This window comes from Ranitomeya variabilis, chromosome 8 (genome assembly GCF_051348905.1).
Source record: "Ranitomeya variabilis isolate aRanVar5 chromosome 8, aRanVar5.hap1, whole genome shotgun sequence".
NCBI classification, from domain to species: domain Eukaryota; kingdom Metazoa; phylum Chordata; class Amphibia; order Anura; family Dendrobatidae; genus Ranitomeya; species Ranitomeya variabilis.
This window is the reverse complement of record NC_135239.1, coordinates 218,843,703-218,867,494: the sequence shown is the minus strand read 5'-3', so window position 1 is coordinate 218,867,494 and position 23,792 is coordinate 218,843,703. Positions and strand designations below refer to the sequence as shown.

The following is a 23,792-nucleotide window of genomic DNA, read 5'->3' as shown; positions in this document are numbered from 1 at the left end:
ATCACTTAGAACTGTGCCCTCAAAAATCATGGCCGCTACATGTCACGTGTCCTAGCGTCTGTGTCGTCATGGCGCTAGAGGCAAACGAGTCACGTGACTTACGACCTGCGCGCACTCCGCAAACTGCTGAAACTGTCATGTGTGGCCCCGCCCCCTACAGTGGGAGAACCAATCAGTGAATTCAGGAGAAACCACTGTATCTGGGGCAGGGGTGACAGCTGCAGTCGATCCCCTTCCCCAGGACGTGTGCACTGATGGCGGCGTCTCAGGTGAGTTCCTCTCTGTTCCCGGGACACAGAGTGAATGCGGAGCCGAGATACAGCCGCTGCCTGAGGACGCACGGAGGACGGGCGCGCCCACCATATGTGGCCCCTCATCAGTGGACTACAAGTCCCAGCGAGGAGACTGTATCAGGCCGTGGAGTGACGGCGGCGGTCCCGTGCTTCTCCCCAGCGCTCTGCGGAGGACGGCGCCTACTGCCGTGTGACACCCATCATGGCCTCCCATCCTCCTCCTCCTCCTCTTTGACCCCTCTTCTTCCTCCAGTTTGGCAGCCCTCCTTCTTCCTCCTGATTGGCCGCCCGCCCTCTTCCTTCTCCTGTTTGGCCGCCCTCCCTCTTCCTCCTCCTGATTGGCCGCCCACCCTCTTCCTCCTCCTGTTTGGCCGCCCTCCCTCTTCCTCCTCCTGATTGGCCGCCCACCCTCTTCCTCCTCCTGTTTGGCCGCCCTCCCTCTTCCTCCTCCTGATTGGCCGCCCACCCTCTTCCTCCTCCTGTTTGGCCGCCCGCCCTCTTCCTCCTGATTGGCCGCCCGCCCTCTTCCTTCTCCTGTTTGGCCGCCCGCCCTCTTCCTCCTGATTGGCCGCCCGCCCTCTTCCTTCTCCTGTTTGGCCGCCCTCCCTCTTCCTCCTCCTGATTGGCCGCCCACCCTCTTCCTCCTCCTGTTTGGCCGCCCTCCCTCTTCCTCCTCCTGATTGGCCGCCCACCCTCTTCCTCCTCCTGATTGGCCGCCCGCCCTCTTCCTCCTCCTGTTTGGCCGCCCGCCCTCTTCCTCCTGATTGGCCGCCCGCCCTCTTCCTCCTCCTGTTTGGCCGCCCTCCCTCTTCCTCCTCCTGTTTGGCCGCCCTCCCTCTTCCTCCTCCTGATTGGCCGCCCACCCTCTTCCTCCTCCTGTTTGGCCGCCCTCCCTCTTCCTCCTCCTGATTGGCCACCCGCCCTCTTCCTCCTGATTGGCCGCCCTCCCTCTTCCTCCTCCTGATTGGCCGCCCGCCCTCTTCCTCCTGCTGATTGGCCACCCATCCTCCTCCTCCTCCTGTTTGACCCCTCTTCCTCCTCCTGATTGGCAGCCCTCCCTCTTCCTCTTCCTCATTTGGCCGCCCTCCTTCTTCCTCCTGATTGGCCGCCCGCCCTCTTCCTCCTCCTGTTTGGCCGCCCGCCCTCTTCCTCCTCCTGTTTGGCCGCCCGCCCTCTTCCTCCTGATTGGCCGCCCGCCCTCTTCCTCCTCCTGTTTGGCCGCCCGCCCTCTTCCTCCTGATTGGCCACCCATCCTCCTCCTCCTCCTGTTTGACCCCTCTTCCTCCTCCTGATTGGCAGCCCGCCCTCTTCCTCCTCCTGTTTGGCCGCCCTCCCTCTTCCTCCTCCTGATTAGCCGCCCACCCTCTTCCTCCTCCTGATTGGCCGCCCACCCTCTTCCTCCTCCTGATTTGGCCGCCCACCCTCTTCCTCCTCCTGATTTGGCCGCCCACCCTCTTCCTCCTCCTGATTTGGCCGCCCACCCTCTTCCTCCTCCTGATTTGGCCGCCCTCCCTCTTCCTCCTCCTGATTTGGCCGCCCTCCCTCTTCCTCCTCCTGATTGGCAGCCCTCCCTCTTCCTCCTCCTGTTTGGCCGCCCTCCCTCTTCCTCCTCCTGATTGGCCGCCCACCCTCTTCCTCCTCCTGTTTGGCCACCCGCCCTCTTCCTCCTCCTGGTTTGGCCGCCCTCCCTCTTCCTCCTCCTGTTTGGCCGCCCGCCCTCTTCCTCCTGATTTGGCCGCCCTCCCTCTTCCTCCTCCTGTTTGGCCACCCGCCCTCTTCCTCCTCCTGTTTGGCCGCCCTCCCTCTTCCTCCTCCTGATTTGGCCGCCCTCCCTCTTCCTCCTCCTGATTGGCCGCCCTCCCTCTTCCTCCTCCTGTTTGGCCGCCTGCCCTCTTCCTCCTCCTGATTTGGCCGCCGCCCTCTTCCTCCTCCTGATTGGCCATCTGCGAGGCTCCTCTCACAGCTTGTCTTCCGTTTCCCAGGTGATGCAGAAGGCGCAGGACGTGGCGGCGCTCTACCGCCATCTCTGCCAGTTCCCGTCTCTGTCCAGTGCGTCCATCGGACCTGAGGTCACCACACAGTATGGTGGAAAGTACAGCAACGTGTACACAGGTGAGTCCGCCTCCGGGGGGCGCAGTAGTGATGACGTCTGTACAGCTGTGATATATGGTTGTGTTCTATATAAGCAATGACTGGGCCGGCGGCGGTGGGTGTCATGTGCGGCCCCCGTGAGACTGAGCCCTGCTTCTTCCCCTGCAGAATGGGCACAGAGAGATCTGGATCGTAACGAGCTGGTGAAGTTTTGCCGCCAATACATCGTCTTCCATGATAATAACACGGTGGTGTACGCCGGAGCGTGCGGGAACGGCAGCGAGATCCGAGGAGAGTAAGTTACGGAGACCGCCGGGGAGGGGGAAGGCGGAGACCGCCGGGGAGGGGGGAAGGCGGAGACCGCCGGGGAGGGGGGAGGCAGAGACCGCCGGGGAGGGGGAAGGCGGAGACCGCCGGGGAGGGGAGAGGCAAAGACCGCCGGGGAGGCATAGACTGTCGGGGAGGCATAGACTGTCGGGGAGGCAGAGGCTGTCGGGGAGGGGGAGAGGCAGAGACCGCCAGGGAGGCATAGACTGCCGGGGAGGCAGAGGCTGTCGGGGAGGGGGAAGGCGGAGACCGCTGGGGAGGGGGGGAGGCATAGACCGCTGGGGAGGGGGGGAGGCATAGACCGCCGGGGAGGGGGGAGGCAGAGACCGCCGGGGGTAGGGGAAGGCAGAGACCGCCGGGGAGGGAGGAGGCAGAGACCGCCGGGGAGGCAGAGACCGCCAGGGAGGGGAGAGGCAGAGACCACCAGAGAGGGGGCACCGGATGGAGGTTATTGCAGGGTCCGGCGCCCCCTGTGGTGATAATGATGTACCATGGAGCCTGCAGATGCTGAACCGTGGTGGTCACTTGTGTCCCTCCGTGTCCCCCCAGACTGCTCAGCAGGGAGTCGCCCTCGGGAGCGCTGAAGGCCGTCCTACGAGAGACCAAGAACCGGAGCGGGGAGGAGGCGCAGTTCCTGGAGGTGAGGAGCGGAGTCGGGGAGTTTGGGAGGAGCCTCTGAGGTCACTGCACCACCTCTTCTTATTTCAGGTGTGGGACAGAAACCGGAAGGTGAAAAGCATCAACCTGACAGCGCTGGAGAAACACGGGAAGGTGTACGAGGACGGTGAGTGTGGTGGTGGTGCCTCGCGGTGGGGTGCGGTGTGCTGGTGGGCGGTGCCTCGCGTTGGTGGGTGGTGCCTCGCGGTGGGATCCCGACGTTTACCTCGCCCATCTTTTCCCTACAGAGCAGTTCGGGTCTCTCTCCTGGTCGCACTCGGAGACACATCTTCTGTACATCGCTGAGAAGAAGAGACCGAAAACCAAGTCGTTCTTCGATGCCAGAAATCTCACAACAGAAGAGGAAGAAGACGGTGCCGAGAAAACGGTGAAGGTGAGGGCCCCCCGGGATTTACACCGTGCCCCGCGATCTACACCACTCATCACACGTCGGTGTCGGCCATTGCTCTGCCTTCTTGTTTCTGCAGGGAGATCAGTTTGTTCTCCATGAGGACTGGGGCGAGTGTCTGGTGGGTAAGAGCGTCCCGGCGCTGTGTGTGCTGGACATCGAGAGCGGGAACATCTCTGTGCTGGAGGGAATCCCTGCTGACGTTTCTCCGGGTCAGGTGAGTATTAGCCGCCACCATCGTAATACCGTCTGATGCCTGCAGGTGACGCTGCTCTCCCTCCTCCCAGGCCTTCTGGTCACCGGACGACACGGGCGTGCTGTTTGTGGGCTGGTGGCACAGTCCCTACCACCTGGGCCTAAAATACTGCGCCAATCGGAGGTAAGATGCTGCGAGGCTGCCCCCGGCAATCACATTACTGCCCCCCGCAATCACAATACTGCCCCCCGCAATCACATTACTGCCCCCCCCCGCAATCACATTACTGACCCTAGATCTCTATCCCACCACTGCCACCAATTTGTCTCGTACCCGCTTCTCAGCACGTGACTTAGGTTAACCCTTGCATGCGCAACCCCATTTCCTCTTAGTCCAGCATTCAACCTCTGTCCTATGCTGTAATGGGAGCATAAATCACACACCGACCCAGGCCACACACCCGCTCATACACGCTGCCACCACTCACCGACAGGCCACACATCTGCTCATACACGCTGCCACCACTCACCGAACACACGGGCGATGAGTCCCGGAAATACTACTACTACTATGTGCCAATCACCAGGATCACACACTCTAAGGCTATGGATTCTTTAGAGCATACAAGGTTCAGACTTATTAAAGTTTTAAGCTTTAATAGAAAAGGTACAGTGCTTACAGTAAAAAAGGTATAAAAATATGGGAATAAAAGGTGACATACAAATATGCAAAACAGTTATGAAAATAAACGGGAGAAAACTTACAGAAATATCGAACTTTGCATTCTGATTCTATGTCCCTGGGGGAGGGAGATATATGGAATGAATCACATCAGCTTTCCAGGCTGCCCCCACATGTGAACAACATTGTGTGTAGGCCTAATTTATAGAGGCAACCTGGAGGTCAAATTTCTAGACCAGCCTCTCAAGTTAATATTATAATTGCTGGTTTGTGACTGGACCATGGCCACTCCACCAATGAATATATTATTTCCTCTGAAACTCTTTGTGTAACGTTTCTCATAGATAATGTCAGGCTGTAATTGGCATCTCTCTTCAAAAGAGCCAGAAGGTGTGAAACGTTTTCCCTTAGCAAGGCCCCCTGGTGAGATTGGAGACAGGAGACTGGCTTCTCAGGATAACATATGCTGTGACCCTGTCAGAGCTGCAGTCTCAGGACAGATGTTAAATTACTGCTAGTCACACATTCATACCTATACATATTTCACCACACCTCCCTCCTTATGAATGTGCATGGGGGTTGACTTACAGGTCAGCTCCCGAGCGCGTATCTGGTTCCGCGCCACCTTGGTGAGATAGGCCATCAGCAGAAACTCAAACAGCCAGAATAGCGTTATAAAGGCAGACCTCTCCTGAGCTTCTCTGGTCAGGGGTACCTGCCAGTATCCCCTACTTAGGTCCATGATGGTGAGGTAAGATGCCTTAGCTAGCTGCTCTAACAGCTCGTCTATCCTCGGCAGGGGGTAGACCTCACATGCAGTCAGTACATTTAATTTCCTGTAGTCTACACAGAACCGGGTAGTACGGTCCTTTTTTGGGACAAGAACCACAGGCGAGGCCCAGGCTCTCTGGGATTTTTGTATCACCTTGAGGTTCAGCATCTTCTCTACCTGTTCCGTCATGTGTGCCTTCACCTCTGCTGACACACGGTATGCAGACTGCCGTACTGGGGGATTAGTACCAGTGTCCACATGGTGAGCTGCTGAGTGTGTCCTCCCAGGCTCCCCTGTGAAGACTTCGGTGAACTCGCTGAGCGCCCCATCAGCTCAGACCTCTGACTGTGGGATAGTTCAGGGCTAAACTCTGCGGACTCCAGGGACTCCATGTACTGAGTCCCAGCCCCCACATCCAGTAACAGATCGGCCGGCTACAGACAGGTAAGACACAGGTCTCCCTGCTATGATCAGTGTTGTGAAATATGTATAGGTTTATATGTGTGACCAGCAGTAACATCTGCCCTGAAACTGCAGGTCTCACAAAGGTCACAACATGTGGTGTCCTGAGTGTCGTACCCAATGTCAGACATGCCAGATCACCAGTGAGGCCAAATCAGGAGGTTACGCCCTTCATTTATAAGCGCTTGGAGAAAAAGCAAGGTGCACACGTGCTGTGAGCAAAGTCACTTTATCTGATATATTCAACCACAAGGCAGTGTTTTATACCATTTACAACAAATGTAACTCATGTAGCGCCCACCGTTACCCAGGGTCATACTTTATTTCCCACGTACCCAGAACATGCTGTTTTCCGACTATTGAAAACATGTAAAATAAGAAGTATAAAATCCTTGAATCATAGACTACAAGACTACTGCATCATAAGAACAACTTCTAAACACATTCTAGCAATTAAAGGCAATTAAAGGCAAAACATTAACCCTTCTATATCAATGTCCCCCTTTTGTAAATGGTATAACCTCTGCCACAGGGTCAGTTGATGTCCACAAAGGAGCTCCTGTCTCATGGGTCTAGTACCCATAAGGGGGCTTTCTACCTTCTTCTCCCATCCACCCTCAGTGTGGACACTCACTTCCCCCGTCAGCAGTGGTTATCCGGGGTCTATGATACACTACGGAAGGCCGATCCTTAGATTTTTTTTTTCCACACATACATTATTCAATAGCTTACTTAATATATATATTAGCGCTTTTACGGCTACATAAAACAATAAGCAAAACAACAAAATTTGCATGCAGGTCTGTAAAATGGCAAAAATAATCCATCCCTCTAGGCCACTAAGCCAATTTGCTGGATTTAAAATGGAGTCTCTGTATTGTATTAGTCTTATTAAGAACCTCAAAGAACCTAGAAAATCTGAGTCCAAGTCTCCTTGTGTATGCTGTGTGGTGTTAATACCTTCCATGGCTCCAGGGGTAAAGGCTAAGTACAGCATAGTCCTTGCAGATACTGGGCTGTCTATACAGATCCAACAGTCCAGCAGTTTTTGTCCTTCCTCGTCCTTTATAAGAAGAGCATGATGTTGAATAAGTTTGTTGTCCTTTTCAACAAACTTTAAAAGTTTATCTAGTGTCTCAGCCGAGTGCAGTAATCCTGCTATTGCCAGCAAGGTGATTAGAACAACAGTCATTCTGCTGGTGAAAAGATCTTTTTGCAGTGACTGGCATGGATCCAGGTGGGCTTTCCCTCAAGTTTCACTGAGGTGAATGTGGTCAGCTGGACTTTACAAAGGGCCGTCAAACCGTGGATCTAGGCTCCTTCTCACGTGTCTGTGTATGACCACCCAATCACCTGGATTCAGCTGATGTACGTCTGCACTGGTATTAGGATCTGGAATGGATGAAAACACATGTTTATGCACCACATTAAGTCTTTTCTGCAAGGCCTGGACATGGGCTGTCATAGCACTGTGTGGCATTTGTAGCACCTGTGGGAAGTACAGACCAGTCTCTGGCAAACTACTAAACAGGACTTCAAAAGGAGACGAGCCTGTCTTTCTATTTGGAGTGTGTCTGACTGACAAGAGTGCAAGAGGCAAGCACTCTACCCCGCTCTTTCCTGTGTCTGCCATGGCCTTTGATTTTTCAGTTTGTGTCCCATTTAGTCTTTCCACTTTCCCACTACTTTGTGGTCTATATGGTGCATGATATGCTTGCTGTACTCCCAGGGCCTGCATGACTTCCCTCATTATTTCTCCCGTGAAGTGTGTGCCCCTATCGCTTTCTATGGTTTCTGGGACACCATACCTGCAGATCAGTTCTTTCATCAGTTTGTCTGCAGTCGCTTTAGCATTTGCACATTTTACCAGATAGGCTTCCAGCCAACCAGAGAAGAGATCCACACATACTAGGACATTTTTTTTCTTTTCCACACACTCCTACCTTGGGTAGCTGTATGTAGCCAGTCTGCAGTCTCTGACACGGGTAGAGAGGCCTGGGTGTCGCTTTCTTAGGGATTTTTACTGTTTTACCAGGGTCTGTGCTGTGCACAGATGAGGCATGACCGTACGAGCTTTGCTGCTGCGTAACTGAAACCAGTAGCGATCCAGAAGGCATCTACCATGGACACATGTGACATTTTGAGGTGTGAGTGGGGCCAGGTGTTGCTTGCGCCATTATTAGGAACAGGGACCTTGGTATATACAATTCATCCTTATTCTCCCATACTCATTTCGAGTTCAGCTCCCATTCTCTCCTGTGTTCCTTCTCTGTTTGGGCAGCTGGAGGGATTTCAGGACATCTAGGCTCAGTGTGGCTGGAATACGCTGACTCTCCGCCACCATCCACTGCTCCCTAGACCGCCGTGCTGCTACTTTAGCAGCCTCGTCCGCCCTTCTGTTGCCCTCTACCTCCACAGAGTCACCGTCCGTGTGTGCTGTTACCTTGACGATGCCAACCTGGACTGGTAACATCATTGCCTCCATTAATTGTTTCACAAGCTCTGCATTGTTAATGGGCTTACCGGCTGATGTAAGAAACGTTCTGCTTCTCCAGATGGGGCAATAATCATGGGATATTCCCCATGCACAATTTGAATCTGTGTAAATATTAGCGACTTTACCTGCAGCAGCTCTACACGCCTCAGTGAGTGCCCTCAACTCTGCCTCCTGCACCGACATGTGAGGAGGGAGTGGTTCAGCTCGGATTACCTCATGTGAGGAGGGAGGGGTGCATGTTGTGAATTTGGTTTCTGGGCTCCCCCGGTGGTTTCTGGTGGTACTGAACTTGTGTGCTTCATCTCCTCTGTTCACCTGTTTCCATCAGGATGTGGGAGTTTTCTATTTAACCTTGCTCCTCAGTCATTTCTATGCCGGCCAACGATGTTACCAGAAGCCTTTCTGTTGCATGTTCCTGCTCCTAGTCTACTATCAGCTAAGTTGGACTTGTAGTCCTAAGTTTGTTTTGCATTTTTGTTCCAGTTCTCTGTGTTTGAATATTTCTGAGGCTGGAAGCTCTTGTGAGCTGAAATTGCCACTCTGGTGTCATGAGTTGATATTAGAGTCTTAAAGTAATTTCAGGATGGTGTTTTGAAAGGGTTTTCAGCTGACTGTGTAGTTCCCTTTTCTGTCTTCCTACTATCTAGTAAGCGGACCTCAATTTGCTGAACCTATCTTCATACTTCGTATGTCAATTTCCTCTAAAATCACCGACATTATATGTGGGGGCTACTGTCTGCCTTTTGGGGAAAATTTCTCTAGAGGTAAGCCAGGTCTGTATTTTCCTCTGCTAGGGTCAGTCAGTTCTCCGGCTGGCGCTGGGCGTCTAGGGATAAAACGTAGGCACGCTACCCGGCCACTGTTAGTTGTGCGGTAGGTTTAGCTCACAGTCAGCTCGAGTTCCCATCTTCCAAGAGCTAGTCCTTTTGTATGCTTTACTACGGTCTCTTGCCATTGAGAACCATGACAGTTTGGCCGGCCAAGGGTTAAAATTATTGGCAGAAGAAAGGAGAGAAAAGAACTCTGCAGAGAATTTTTTTTTTTTTTTTTTTCCCTGAGTTTGCTCTTTAGTTGATTCACTAGCATCTCTGCTTACTGCAGCCTTCGTCTCTCTCTCCTTCTAATCCTTGAATGGTTCTGATTTCACCTGATGAAAATGGATCCTCAGAGTTTAGCTACAGGTTTGAATAATCTCGCTATGAAGGTTCAAAGTTTACAGGATTTTGTAATTCATGCTCCTATATCTGAACCTAGAGTACCTTTGCCTGAATTTTTCTCCGGGGATAGATCTCGCTTCCAGAATTTCAAACATAATTGTAAATTATTTTTGTCTCTGAGATCTCGCTCCGCTGGAGATCCTGCACAGCAGGTCAGGATTGTAATTTCCTTGCTCCGGGGCGACCCTCAGGATTGGGCATTTGCTTTGGCACCAGGGGATCCTGCGTTGCTCAATGTGGATGCGTTTTTCCTGGCTTTGGGGTTGCTTTATGAGGAACCTCATTTAGAGATTCAGGCTGAAAAAGCCTTGATGGCCCTGTCTCAAGGGCAAGATGAGGCTGAAATATACTGCCAAAAATTTCGTAAGTGGTCTGTGCTTACTCAGTGGAATGAGTGCGCCCTGGCGGCGAATTTCAGAGAGGGTCTCTCTGATGCCATTAAAGATGTTATGGTGGGGTTCCCTGTGCCTGCAGGTCTGAATGAGTCCATGACAATGGCCATTCAGATTGATCGGCGTTTGCGGGAGCGCAAACCTGTGCACCATTTGGCGGTGTCTACTGAGAAGGCGCCAGAGATTATGCAATGTGATAGAATTCTGTCCAGAAGCGAACGACAGAATTTTAGGCGAAAAAATGGGTTATGCTTCTATTGTGGCGATTCAACTCATGTTATATCAGCATGCTCTAAACGTACTAAGAAGGTGGATAAGTCTGTTTCAATTGGTACTTTACAGTCCAAGTTTATTCTATCTGTGACCCTGATTTGCTCTTTATCGTCTATTACCGCGGACGCCTATGTCGACTCTGGCGCCGCTTTGAGTCTTATGGATTGGTCCTTTGCCAAACGCTGTGGGTTTGATCTAGAGCCTCTGGAAGTTCCTATACCTCTGAAGGGTATTGACTCCACGCCATTGGCTAGTAATAAACCACAATACTGGACACAAGTAACTATGCGTATTAATCCGGATCACCAGGAGATTATTCGCTTCCTTGCGTTGTATAATCTACATGATGTGTTGGTGCTTGGATTGCCATGGCTGCAATCTCATAACCCAGTCCTCGACTGGAAGGCAATGTCTGTGTTAAGCTGGGGATGTCAGGGGACTCATGGGGACGTACCTTTGGTTTCCATTTCGTCATCTATTCCCTCTGAGATTCCGGAATTTTTATCTGATTATCGTGACATTTTTGAGGAGCCTAAACTTGGTTCACTACCTCCGCACAGAGAGTGCGATTGTACTATAGATCTGATTCCGGGCAGTAAGTTTCCAAAGGGTCGATTATTTAATCTATCTGTGCCTGAACATGCTGCTATGCGGGAATATATTAAGGAGTCCTTGGAAAAGGGACATATTCGTCCTTCGTCATCTCCCTTAGGAGCCGGTTTTTTCTTTGTATCTAAAAAAGATGGCTCTTTGAGGCCGTGTATTGATTATCGGCTTTTGAATAAAATCACGGTTAAATATCAGTATCCTTTGCCACTGCTTACTGATTTGTTTGCTCGAATAAAGGGGGCCAAGTGGTTCTCTAAGATTGATCTTCGTGGGGCGTATAATTTAGTGCGAATTAAGTAGGGGGATGAGTGGAAAACCGCATTTAATACGCCTGAGGGCCATTTTGAGTATTTAGTAATGCCTTTTGGTCTTTCAAATGCCCCTTCAGTCTTTCAGTCTTTTATGCATGACATTTTCCGTGAATATTTGGATAAATTTATGATTGTGTATCTGGATGATATTTTGATTTTTTCGGACGACTGGGACTCTCATGTCCAACAGGTCAGGAGGGTTTTTCAGGTTTTGCGCTCTAATTCCTTGTGTGTAAAGGGTTCTAAGTGCGTTTTTGGGGTTCAAAAGATTTCGTTTTTGGGGTACATTTTTTCCCCCTCTTCCATTGAGATGGACCCTGTCAAGGTTCAGGCTATTTGTGATTGGACGCAACCCTCTTCTCTTAAGAGCCTTCAGAAGTTTTTGGGCTTTGCTAATTTTTATCGTCGATTTATAACTGGTTTTTCTGATGTTGCTAAACCGTTGACTGATTTGACTAAGAAGGGTGCTGATGTTGCTGATTGGTCCCCTGCTGCTGTGGAGGCCTTTCGGGAGCTTAAGCGCCGCTTTTCTTCCGCCCCTGTATTGCGTCAGCCTGATGTTACTCTTCCTTTTCAGGTTGAGGTCGACGCTTCAGAAATCGGAGCTGGGGCGGTTTTGTCGCAGAAAAGTTCCGACTGCTCCGTGATGAGACCTTGCGCGTTCTTTTCTCGTAAATTTTCGCCCGCTGAGCGAAATTATGATATTGGTAATCGGGAGCTCTTGGCTATGAAGTGGGCTTTTGAGGAGTGGCGTCATTGGCTTGAGGGGGCTAGACATCAGGTGGTGGTATTGACCGACCACAAGAATTTGATTTATCTTGAGTCTGCCAGGCGCCTGAATCCTAGACAGGCGCGCTGGTCGTTATTTTTCTCTCGGTTTAATTTTGTGGTTTCTTACCTGCCGGGTTCTAAAAATGTGAAGGCGGATGCCCTTTCTAGGAGTTTTGAGCCTGATTCCCCTGGTAATTCTGAACCTACAGGTATCCTTAAGGATGGAGTGATATTATCTGCTGTTTCCCCAGACTTGCGACGGGTCTTGCAGGAGTTTCAGGCGGATAGACCTGATCGTTGCCCGCCTGGTAGAATGTTTGTTCCTGATGATTGGACCAGTAGAGTCATCTCGGAGGTCCATTCTTCTGCATTAGCTGGTCATCCTGGAATCTTTGGTACCAGGGATTTGGTGGCTAGGTCCTTCTGGTGGCCTTCCCTGTCGCGAGATGTGCGAGGTTTTGTGCAGTCTTGTGATGTTTGTGCTCGGGCCAAGCCTTGTTGTTCTCGGGCTAGTGGATTGTTGTTATCTTTGCCTATTCCGAAGAGGCCTTGGACTCACATCTCCATGGATTTTATTTCTGATCTCCCTGTTTCTCAGAAGATGTCTGTCATCTGGGTGGTGTGTGACCGTTTCTCTAAGATGGTCCATTTGGTTCCCTTGCCTAAATTGCCTTCCTCATCCGAGCTGGTTCCTCTGTTTTTTCAAAATGTGGTTCGCTTGCATGGTATTCCGGAGAATATCGTGTCTGACAGGGGAACCCAGTTCGTGTCTAGATTTTGGCGAGCGTTCTGTGCTAGGATGGGCATTGATTTGTCTTTTTCGTCTGCTTTCCATCCTCAGACTAATGGCCAGACCGAGCGAACTAATCAGACCTTGGAGACTTATTTGAGGTGTTTTGTGTCTGCGGATCAGGATGATTGGGTTGCCTTTTTGCCCTTGGCGGAGTTTGCCCTCAATAATCGGGCTAGTTCTGCCACCTTGGTTTCTCCTTTCTTATGTAATTCGGGGTTTCATCCTCGTTTCTCTTCCGGTCAGGTGGAGTCTTCGGATTGTCCTGGAGTGGATGCTGTGGTGGAGAGGTTGCATCAGATTTGGGGGCATGTGGTGGACAATTTGAAGCTGTCCCAGGAGAAGACTCAGCATTTTGCCAACCGCCGTCGTCGTGTTGGTCCTCGTCTTTGTGTTGGGGACTTGGTGTGGTTGTCTTCTCGTTTTGTCCCTATGAAGGTTTCTTCTCCTAAGTTTAAGCCTCGGTTCATCGGCCCGTACAAGATATTGGAGATTCTTAACCCTGTGTCCTTTCGTTTGGACCTCCCTGCATCTTTTTCTATTCATAATGTCTTCCATCGGTCATTGTTGCGCAGGTATGAGGTACCGGTTGTGCCTTCCGTTGAGCCTCCTGCTCCGGTGTTGGTTGAGGGTGAGTTGGAGTACGTTGTCGAGAAGATCTTGGACTCCCGTGTTTCCAGACGGAGACTTCAGTATCTGGTCAAGTGGAAGGGCTACGGTCAGGAGGATAATTCTTGGGTGACAGCCTCTGATGTTCATGCCTCCGATTTGGTCCGTGCCTTTCATAGGGCTCATCCTGATCGCCCTGGTGGTTCTGGTGAGGGTTCGGTGCCCCCTCCTTGAGGGGGGGGGGTACTGTTGTGAATTTGGTTTCTGGGCTCCCCCGGTGGTCACTGGTGGTACTGAACTTGTGTGCTTCATCGCCTCTGTTCACCTGTTTCCATCAGGATGTGGGAGTTGTCTATTTAGCCTTGCTCCTCAGTCATTTCTATGCCGGCCAACAATGTTACCAGAAGCCTTTCTGTTGCATGTTCCTGCTCCTAGTCTACTATCAGCTAAGTTGGACTTGTAGTCCTAAGTTTGTTTTGCATTTTTGTTCCAGTTCTCTGTGTTTGAATATTTCTGAGGCTGGAAGCTCTTGTGAGCTGAAATTGCCACTCTGGTGTCATGAGTTGATATTAGAGTCTTAAAGTAATTTCAGGATGGTGTTTTGAAAGGGTTTTCAGCTGACTGTGTAGTTCCCTTTTCTGTCTTCCTACTATCTAGTAAGCGTACCTCAATTTGCTGAACCTATCTTCATACTTCGTATGTCAATTTCCTCTAAAATCACCGACATTATATGTGGGGGCTACTGTCTGCCTTTTGGGGAAAATTTCTCTAGAGGTAAGCCAGGTCTGTATTTTCCTCTGCTAGGGTCAGTCAGTTCTCCGGCTGGCGCTGGGCGTCTAGGGATAAAACGTAGGCACGCTACCCGGCCACTGTTAGTTGTGCGGTAGGTTTAGCTCACAGTCAGCTCGAGTTCCCATCTTCCAAGAGCTAGTCCTTTTGTATGCTTTACTACGGTCTCTTGCCATTGAGAACCATGACAGGTGCAGCTCGGATTACCTCATGTGAGGAGGGAGTGGTGCAGCTCGGATTACCTCATGTGAGGAGGGAGTGGTGCAGCTCGGATTACCTCATGTGAGGAGGGAGTGGTTCAGCTCAGATTACCTCATGTGAGGAGGGAGTGGTTCAGCTCGGATTACCTCATGTGAGGAGAGAGTGGTTCGGCTCAGATTACCTCATGTGAGGAGGGAGTGGTACAGCTCGGATTACCTCATGTGAGGAAGGAGTGGTTCAGCTCGGATTACCTCATGTGAGGAGGGAGGGGTGCAGCTCAGATTACCTCATGTGAGGAGGGAGGGGTGCAGCTCAGATTACCTCATGTGAGGAGGGAGTGGTTCAGCTCGGATTACCTCATGTGAGGAGAGAGTGGTTCGGCTCAGATTACCTCATGTGAGGAGGGAGTGGTACAGCTCGGATTACCTCATGTGAGGAAGGAGTGGTACAGCTCGGATTACCTCATGTGAGGAGGGAGGGGTGCAGCTCAGATTACCTCATGTGAGGAGGGAGGGGTGCAGCTCAGATTACCTCATGTGAGGAGGGAGTGGTTAAGCTCGGATTACCTCATGTGAGGAGGGAGTGGTACAGCTCGGATTACCTCATGTGAGGAAGGAGTGGTTCAGCTCGGATTACCTCATGTGAGGAGGGAGTGGTGCAGCTCGGATTACCTCATGTGAGGAGGGAGTGGTGCAGCTCGGATTACCTCATGTGAGGAGGGAGTGGTTCAGATCAGATTACCTCATGTGAGGAGGGAGTGGTGCAGCTCGGATTACCTCATGTGAGGAGGGAGTGGTTCAGATCAGATTACCTCATGTGAGGAGGGATTGGTTCAGCTCGGATTACCTCATGTGAGGAGGGAGTGGTTCCGTTCGGATTACCTCATGTGAGGAGGGAGTGGTTCCATTTGGATTACCTCATGTGAGGAGGGAGTGGTTAAGCTCGAATTACCTCATGTGAGGAAGGAGTGGTTCAGATCAGATTACCTCATGTGAGGAGGGATTGGTTCAGCTCAGATTACCTCATGTGAGGAGGGAGTGGTTCCACTTGGATTACCTCATGTGAGGAGGGAGTGGTTAAGCTCGGATTACCTCATGTGAGGAGGGAGGGGTGCAGCTCGGATTACCTCATGTGAGGAGGGAGTGGTTCAGCTCAGATTACCTCATGTGAGGAGGGAGTGGTTCAGCTCGGATTACCTCATGTGAGGAAGGAGTGGTTCAGCTCAGATTACCTCGTGAGGTGGGAGTGGTTCAGCTCGGCTTGCAGCGTCCGAGGTCCGTTCCACGCTAGCGCAGATCGGGCATCTGCGCTAGCGGGATCGCCAAACGCGATCCCTTTTGGGACATTGCGTTAGCGCAATCCGCTAGCGTATGTGCTAAACGGATTGCCCTAACGCAATGTGAACCTAGCCTTAGGCAACATTCAAGTCTGAGCTGTCTAGCCATAGACAGGTGTTTTGTTTGAACAGGTACAAGTCTGACAAGGATGTCATGTGGTGAATAAATTGTTAAAGGAAAAGTCAGTGTGATCTCACATGCCTAGCAGTAATACAGCAGCTCTTACAGCACGGACACACGTAGGAGACCCTCTAATCACTGGGTCTAGCTGTGCTGAGTATTAAGCTATCGGTCTCTGTTTCCCTCCATGTTGTTGTGTCAGTACTGCGTGTCCTCCCTGCTCTGTGCAAAACAAGAAAAATGGCTGATCATAGTTGGGAGTGCCTAAGGCCGGGGCTGACACAATAAGCAGTTTGAGAGCATGGAAGGAATCGATTGCTTCTTGAGTGAGATTGTAGGGGTCTGATGACAAGCAGTCATAGAGTGGTGGCATCATTTGTGAAGCAGACCTTATCCAAGGCCTACAGTAGGTTACCAAGCCTAGGAAAGTGTGTAGATGCTGGTGTGACCTGGGTAAAGGGAGATTTTGTATTGCCTGTTTTCTGTCTTCAGTCAGGTGTCTTGTACCTTCAGCAATACAATGTCCTAAAAATGTCACCTTTTGTTTGCAATACTGTAATTTGTCACGTGAGGCCTTGCAACCCTTCTCTGCCAAAAAGCACAGCAAGGAAACTGTAGCTTCCTTGCAGGACGTCTGGTCCGGGCAGCAGAGCAGGAGGTCATCCACGTACTGTACTAGTACAATCTGTGGATGAGGTGAGGAATGCATTTGCCAAATCAGTGATTGTGAAACATTTTTTTTCTACGTCGCTGGGATCTGTGACAGTACGGTGTGAGGATTGGGGACAATTGAGGTCACACTCTCTGTAAGGCCGGTTTCACAATAGCGTTTGGAGGAGCTGCGGAGGGCTGCGGACTTCCTCCGTGAAGCCCCGCCCTCGGCCGCACCTCCGCCGCTATCTCCGCCTACCTCTGCATGCGGCCTGCGTACCTATCTTTCACATTAGGTACGCAGGTCGTGCCGCTGTATGCGGATGCTTCCGCATGCGTCGTTTTGACGATGCGGCGACCAGCGTAGAACGCAGCTTGTAGCAATTTTTTTTTTCCGCATCGTCAAAACGACGTATGCGGAAACATCCGCATACAGCGGCACGACCTGCGTACCTAATGTTAAAGGTAGGTACACAGGCCGCATGCAGAAGTAGGTGGAGCTAGCGGCAGAGGCGCGGCCGAGGGCGGGGCTTCACGGAGGAAGTCCGCAGCCCTCCGCAGCTGCTACAAACGCTAGTGTGAAACTAGCCTAACATCATTAATGGCCAGTAAGTCATGACCCATTCTGTAATTGTCAGGGGAACCCTTGTGTCCTCTTCTCTTAATGGGATACAAAGGGGTGCTGCAGGGGGAAGATCCTGAGCCCCTGCCTTAACATACTCTTTAACCCCTTAATCCCAAATGACGTATTATCCCGTCGAGGTGACCTGGGACTTAATTCCCAGTGACGGGATAGTACGTCATATTTGATCGGCTGCGCTCACGGGGGGAACGCAGCCGATTGCGGCCGGGTGTCAGCTGACTATCGCAGCTGACATCCGGCACTATGTGCCAGGAGCGGTCACGGACCTCCCCCAGCACATTAACCCCCGGCACACTGCGATCAAACATAATCGCAGCGTTCTGGGGGCTTAGGGAAGCATCTCGCAGGGAGGGGGCTCCCTGCGTGCTTCCCTGAGACCCTCAGAGCAACGCGATGTGATCATGTTGCTCCGATGGTCTCCTAACTCCTCCTCCCTGCAGGCCCCGGATCCAAGATGGCCGCGGGGCTGCATCCGGGTCCTGTAGAGAGGTGGCTTCACAGCGCCTGCTCAGAGCAAGCGCTGGTAAGCCTGCAGCACTGCCTGTCAGATCGCTGTGCAAAGTGCTTTGCAAAGTGTCAGATCGGCGATCTGTAACTTTACTGTGATGTCCCCCCCTGGGGCAATGTAAAAAGTAAAAAAAAATAAAAAATATTCACGTGTAAAAAAAAATAAATAAATAATAAAAAAAAAATTCCTAAATAAAAAAAGAATATATATATTGTTCCCATAAATACATTTCTTTATAAAAAAACAAAACAATAAAAGTACACATATTTAGTATCGCCGCGTCCGTAACGACCCAACCTATAAAACTGTCCCACTAGTTAACCCCTTCAGTGATCACTGTAGGAAAAAAAAAAAAGAGGCAAAAAAACAACGCTTTATTATCCTACTGCCGAACAAAAAGTGGAATAACACGCGATCAAAAAGACAGATATAAATAACCATGGTACCGCTGAAAACGTCATCTTGTCCCGCAAAAAACAAGCTGCCATAAAGCATTCATAAGCAAAAAAATAAAAAAGTTATAGTCCTCAGAATAAAGCGATGCCAAAAGAATTATTTTTTCTATAAAATAGCTTTTATTGTATAAAAGCGCCAAAACCTAAAAAAATGATATAAATGAGATATCGCTGTAATCGTACTGACCCGAAGAATAAAACTGCTTTATCCATTTTACCAAATGTGGAACGGTATAAACGCCCCCCCCAAGAGACATTCATGAATAGCTGGTTTTTGGTCATTCTGCCTCACAACAATCGCAATAAAAAGTGATCAAAAAAGGTCACATGCCCAAAATTTTTACCAATAAAAACGTCAACTCGTCCCGCAAATAACAAGACCTCACATGACTCTGTGAACCAAAATATGGAAAAATTATAGGTCTCAAAATGTGGAGACGCAAAAACTATTTTTTGCTATAAAAAGCGTCTTTTAGTGTGTGACGGCTGCCAATCATAAAAATCCGCTAAAAAATCCACTATAAAAAATGCTATAAAAGTAAATCAAACCCCCTTCATCACCCCCTTAGTTATGGAAAAATAGTAAAATAAAAAAATGTATTTATTTCCATTTTCCCATTAGGGTTAGGGTTAGGGTTACGGTTAGGGTTAGGGTTGGGGCTAAAGTTAGGGTTGGGGCTAAAGTTAGGGTTTGGATTACATTTACGGTTGGAAATAGGGTTGGGATTAGGGTTAGGGGTGTGTCAGGGTTAGAGGTGTGGTTAGGGTTACTGTTGGGATTAGGGTTAGGGATGTGTTTGGATTAGGGTTTGTTATAATTGGGGGGTTTCCACTGTGTAGGCACATCAGGGGCTCTCCAAACGCGACATGGCGTCCGATCTCAATTCCAGCCAATTCTGCGTTGAAAAAGTAAAACAGTGCTCCTTCCCTTCCGAGCTCTCCCGTGTGCCCACACAGGGTTTACCCCAACATATGGGGGTATCAGCGTACTCGGGACAAATTGGACAACAACTTTTGGGGGCTAAAAAAACCATTTTTGCGGGAAACAATTATTTTTTATTTTCACGGCTCTGCGTTGTAAACTGTAGTGAAATATTTGGGGGTTCAAAGTTCTCACAACACATCTAGATAAGTTCCTTGGGAGGTCTAGTTTCCAATATGGGGTCACTTGTGGGGGGTTTCTACTGTTTAGGCACATTAGGGGCTCTGCAAACGCAACGTGACGCCCGCAGACCAATCCATCTAAGGCTACTTTCACACATCGGTCGGTACGGGGCCGTTGCAAACCGTCGGCCCGATGTACCGATGGATGTTGTGCAAAATTTAGCACAGCGTAGGCAGCGGATGCAGTTTTACAACGCATCCGCTGCCCATTGTGATGAGCGGGGAGGAGGGGGCGGAGTTCCGGCCGTGCATGGATGCGACGTGTGCCCATCCGTCGCAATCCATTGCTTATTCAAGTCTATGGGCAAAAAATTCATCCTGCAAGCACATTTGCAGGATCAGTTTTTTTGCCCATAACGACGGATTGCGACGGAGGCAAAAAGACGGAAGTGTGAAAGTAGCCGTAGTCTGCATTCCAAACAGCAAAAAAAGCAAAAAGAAAGCCAATGCATAAACATGTGCACCCCTGCTACAAGATGAAAGATAATCCAAAATGTTATTATATCAAATAAACACACAAGGACACAAGGGTATGAAACCAATTAAAAACAAAACACCCTTCCCCATGTGGGAGTGTCAAGAACGATGCCCTATATATATATATCTATATATCACCAATCTGGGCATAGCAAGCTACAATAAGCAAGGAAATTACCCAACTTGTGCTGTAATACAAAAATACAAATACATATATGCACCTGAATAATTACAGCAATTGTAACGTGAAACATATATGTAATCAAATTCCCAAATCCTGTGTATAGAGACAAAATAAGGGCGTCCCCAAATTTGTGTAAAGCAAGTGACCACAGCACAAATGATATAGGGCAACGCCCCGGTAGGCTTTAGTCCTGTTGGAGTCAGTGAGATATATACAATTGTGCCCAAGGAATACCGGAAGTATGGGGCCTATCGATAATCGAATGTAAGGCAAAGGCTCACAAGTAGGGTTGAGCGACTTTCATTTTTTTAAGATCGAGTAGGGTTTTGGGAAACCCGATTTTGTCCAGAGTCGAGTCGAGTGCAGTCGGCCGATTATCGCTAAAAGTCGGGGATCGACCGAAACACGAAACCCAATGCAAGTCAATGGGGAAGCATAGTCGGCAGTGAGTGGAGGCCAGGAAAACACCTACAGTGCCCATTTTAATGCCAAAAACATCCATTCTTGTTTCTGAAGCTTGTCAATCTTAATTAACTTTATAATAATAGTTGGGCATAGGGAATTGGGGGTCATTTGGCAAAAGTTGTGGGGGGAGTAGGGCCGGCTCAAGTTTTTCGTGGGCCCAGGAAATGCGGACTACGTCACGGCGGTGTTGCAGGGAAAGGTAATTATTTAAAAGTTGCAAGTGCTGTGATCCTGAGCAAGCAGGGGGGGGGGCCCACTCGTTCGCATTGCCACTGGCACAGGGCCCCTCAAAGTACGGCGGTGTGTTTGCATGGCGGGGGCGCCTCCCACCAGCAGCGACACTTTTGCGTACTCTGAGGGGCCCTGTGCCAGTGACGTCGCCAACGAGTATGCCCCCCCACCTGATGAAGGAACCTGCACTTTCATCTGCACCTTCCTCTTTGTCCCTGTGTAAGGTGGTATAACATGCGGGAAGGGGAACCTTACTTTCAGCAGGGTCAGATTCTGGCTGTGTAGAGTACAAGGGGAATGTAGTGGTCTAGGTCAATGTACCAGCAGACTCATTTAGCAGTGGCTGGGCAATGGGCAGGATGAGGAGGAAACAGATATAGGGCCAAAGAATAAAGTAGGCTACATGCAGTTCAAAATTGGTAACAGGACTAAACAGGCGGCATTGCTTTGTTCAGTGGAGTAGCAAACCCAAGAGCAGCAGACACTGTTTCAAGGGCCTAACCACACTAGTAGGCCAAATGCAGTTTAATATCTGATAGTATAGGCCGAAAGCCAGAATGTGGAAGCTCAGCTTTGTTCAGTTGAGGACAACACCAGGGAGGGGCAGACACCTTTAGTAGGCCGGAAAAGCCTATTGCATTTTTTAAAATGGTAATTTGGAGCAGAAGGTTGAAGCTCAGCTTTATTTAGTTGAGGGCAACACCAGGGAGGGGCAGAAGCCGTTAGTAGGCCCTAACCACCATTTTTTTTTTTAAAACCACATAATGAGAGCCGGAAGGTTGAAGCTCAGCTTTATTTAGTTGAGGACAACACCAGGGAGGGGCAGAAGCCGTTAGTAGGCCCTAACCACCTTTTTTTTTTTAAAACCACATAATGAGAGCCGGAAGGTTGAAGCTCAGCTTTATTTAGTTGAGGACAACACCAGGGAGGGGCAGAAGCCGTTAGTAGGCCCTAACCACCTTTTTTTTTTTTAAAACCACATAATGAGAGCCGGAAGGTTGAAGCTCAGCTTTATTTAGTTGAGGACAACACCAGGGAGGGGCAGAAGCCGTTAGTAGGCCCTAACCACCATTTTTTTTTTTAAAACCACATAATGAGAGCCGGAAGGTTGAAGCTCAGCTTTATTTAGTTGAGGACAACACCAGGGAGGGGCAGAAGCCGTTAGTAGGCCCTAACCACCTTTTTTTTTTTTAAAACCACATAATGAGAGCCGGAAGGTTGAAGCTCAGCTTTATTTAGTTGAGGACAACACCAGGGAGGGGCAGAAGCCGTTAGTAGGCCCTAACCACCATTTTTTTTTTTTAAAACCACATAATGAGAGCCGGAAGGTTGAAGCTCAGCTTTATTTAGTTGAGGACAACACCAGGGAGGGGCAGAAGCCGTTAGTAGGCCCTAACCACCTTTTTTTTTTTAAAACCACATAATGAGAGCCGGAAGGTTGAAGCTCAGCTTTATTTAGTTGAGGACAACACCAGGGAGGGGCAGAAGCCGTTAGTAGGCCCTAACCACCTTTTTTTTTTTTAAAACCACATAATGAGAGCCGGAAGGTTGAAGCTCAGCTTTATTTAGTTGAGGACAACACCAGGGAGGGGCAGAAGCCGTTAGTAGGCCCTAACCACCATTTTTTTTTTTAAAACCACATAATGAGAGCCGGAAGGTTGAAGCTCAGCTTTATTTAGTTGAGGACAACACCAGGGAGGGGCAGAAGCCGTTAGTAGGCCCTAACCACCTTTTTTTTTTTTAAAACCACATAATGAGAGCCGGAAGGTTGAAGCTCAGCTTTATTTAGTTGAGGACAACACCAGGGAGGGGCAGAAGCCGTTAGTAGGCCCTAACCACCATTTTTTTTTTTTAAAACCACATAATGAGAGCCGGAAGGTTGAAGCTCAGCTTTATTTAGTTGAGGACAACACCAGGGAGGGGCAGAAGCCGTTAGTAGGCCCTAACCACCTTTTTTTTTTTTAAAACCACATAATGAGAGCCGGAAGGTTGAAGCTCAGCTTTATTTAGTTGAGGACAACACCAGGGAGGGGCAGAAGCCGTTAGTAGGCCCTAACCACCTTTTTTTTTTTTAAAACCACATAATGAGAGCCGGAAGGTTGAAGCTCAGCTTTATTTAGTTGAGGACAACACCAGGGAGGGGCAGAAGCCGTTAGTAGGCCCTAACCACCATTTTTTTTTTTAAAACCACATAATGAGAGCCGGAAGGTTGAAGCTCAGCTTTATTTAGTTGAGGACAACACCAGGGAGGGGCAGAAGCCGTTAGTAGGCCCTAACCACCATTTTTTTTTTAAAACCACTTAATGAGAGCCGGAAGGTTGAAGCTCAGCTTTATTTAGTTGAGGACAACACCAGGGAGGGGCAGAAGCCGTTAGTAGGCCCTAACCACCATTTTTTTTTTTTAAAACCACATAATGAGAGCCGGAAGGTTGAAGCTCAGCTTTATTTAGTTGAGGACAACACCAGGGAGGGGCAGAAGCCGTTAGTAGGCCCTAACCACCTTTTTTTTTTTTAAAACCACATAATGAGAGCCGGAAGGTTGAAGCTCAGCTTTATTTAGTTGAGGACAACACCAGGGAGGGGCACACAGACAGACTCCTTTAGTAGGCCTGAAAAGCCTATTGCATTTTTCAAAATGGTAATTTGGAGCAGAAGGTTGAAGCTCAGCTTTATTTAGTTGAGGGCAACACCAGGGAGGGGCAGAAGCCGTTAGTAGGCCCTAACCAAAGTTGAAGGCCAAATGCAGTTTAATTTCTGATACTATAGGCCGAAAGCCAGAAGGTGGAAGTTCCGATTTAGACAGTGGAGCACAATTTGAATTAGGGACTGCAGACAGACTTAGTAGGCTGTCCCCTGTGGACCATGCATCCACCACATTAACCCATTGCGCCGTAATGGACACGTAATCTTCCGTGGCCATGCCTACAGGTCCATGCGTCTGTTGTCAGGTGCACCTTTGTACTCACAGATTGCCAGAGTGCATGGACAATGCGGTCTTCTACATGCTGGTGGAGGGTTGGGATGGCTTTTCTCGCAAAAGAAGTGTCGACTGGTTAGCTTGTAGCGTGGTACAGCGTAGTCCATCATGGCCTTATTAATAGTAAATAAAATATATAACTAGGCTCTATGAACTTTTAAATAGGTTCCAGGGGTACACGGGCAGCATTGGTGTGGTGAGTGGAGGAGTATTTAAAGTAGGGACCGCAGACA

The 23,792-nt window shown here is 49.7% G+C and overlaps 1 protein-coding gene across 1 annotated transcript in view; it reads left to right on the top strand.

Annotated features, from left to right (window-relative positions):
* The first annotated feature begins 48 nt into the window (after nucleotides 1-48).
* Nucleotides 49-23,792, top strand: part of APEH (acylaminoacyl-peptide hydrolase) — a 116,035-nt gene continuing 92,291 nt past the window's right edge. The window contains exons 1-8 of the mRNA XM_077277224.1: nucleotides 49-269; nucleotides 2,276-2,405; nucleotides 2,553-2,679; nucleotides 3,261-3,351; nucleotides 3,420-3,495; nucleotides 3,617-3,762; nucleotides 3,857-3,994; nucleotides 4,065-4,156. Of these exons, the coding sequence (XP_077133339.1) occupies nucleotides 255-269; nucleotides 2,276-2,405; nucleotides 2,553-2,679; nucleotides 3,261-3,351; nucleotides 3,420-3,495; nucleotides 3,617-3,762; nucleotides 3,857-3,994; nucleotides 4,065-4,156 (815 nt within the window). The 5' untranslated portion in view covers nucleotides 49-254. The remainder of the gene's footprint in view (nucleotides 270-2,275; nucleotides 2,406-2,552; nucleotides 2,680-3,260; nucleotides 3,352-3,419; nucleotides 3,496-3,616; nucleotides 3,763-3,856; nucleotides 3,995-4,064; nucleotides 4,157-23,792) is intronic.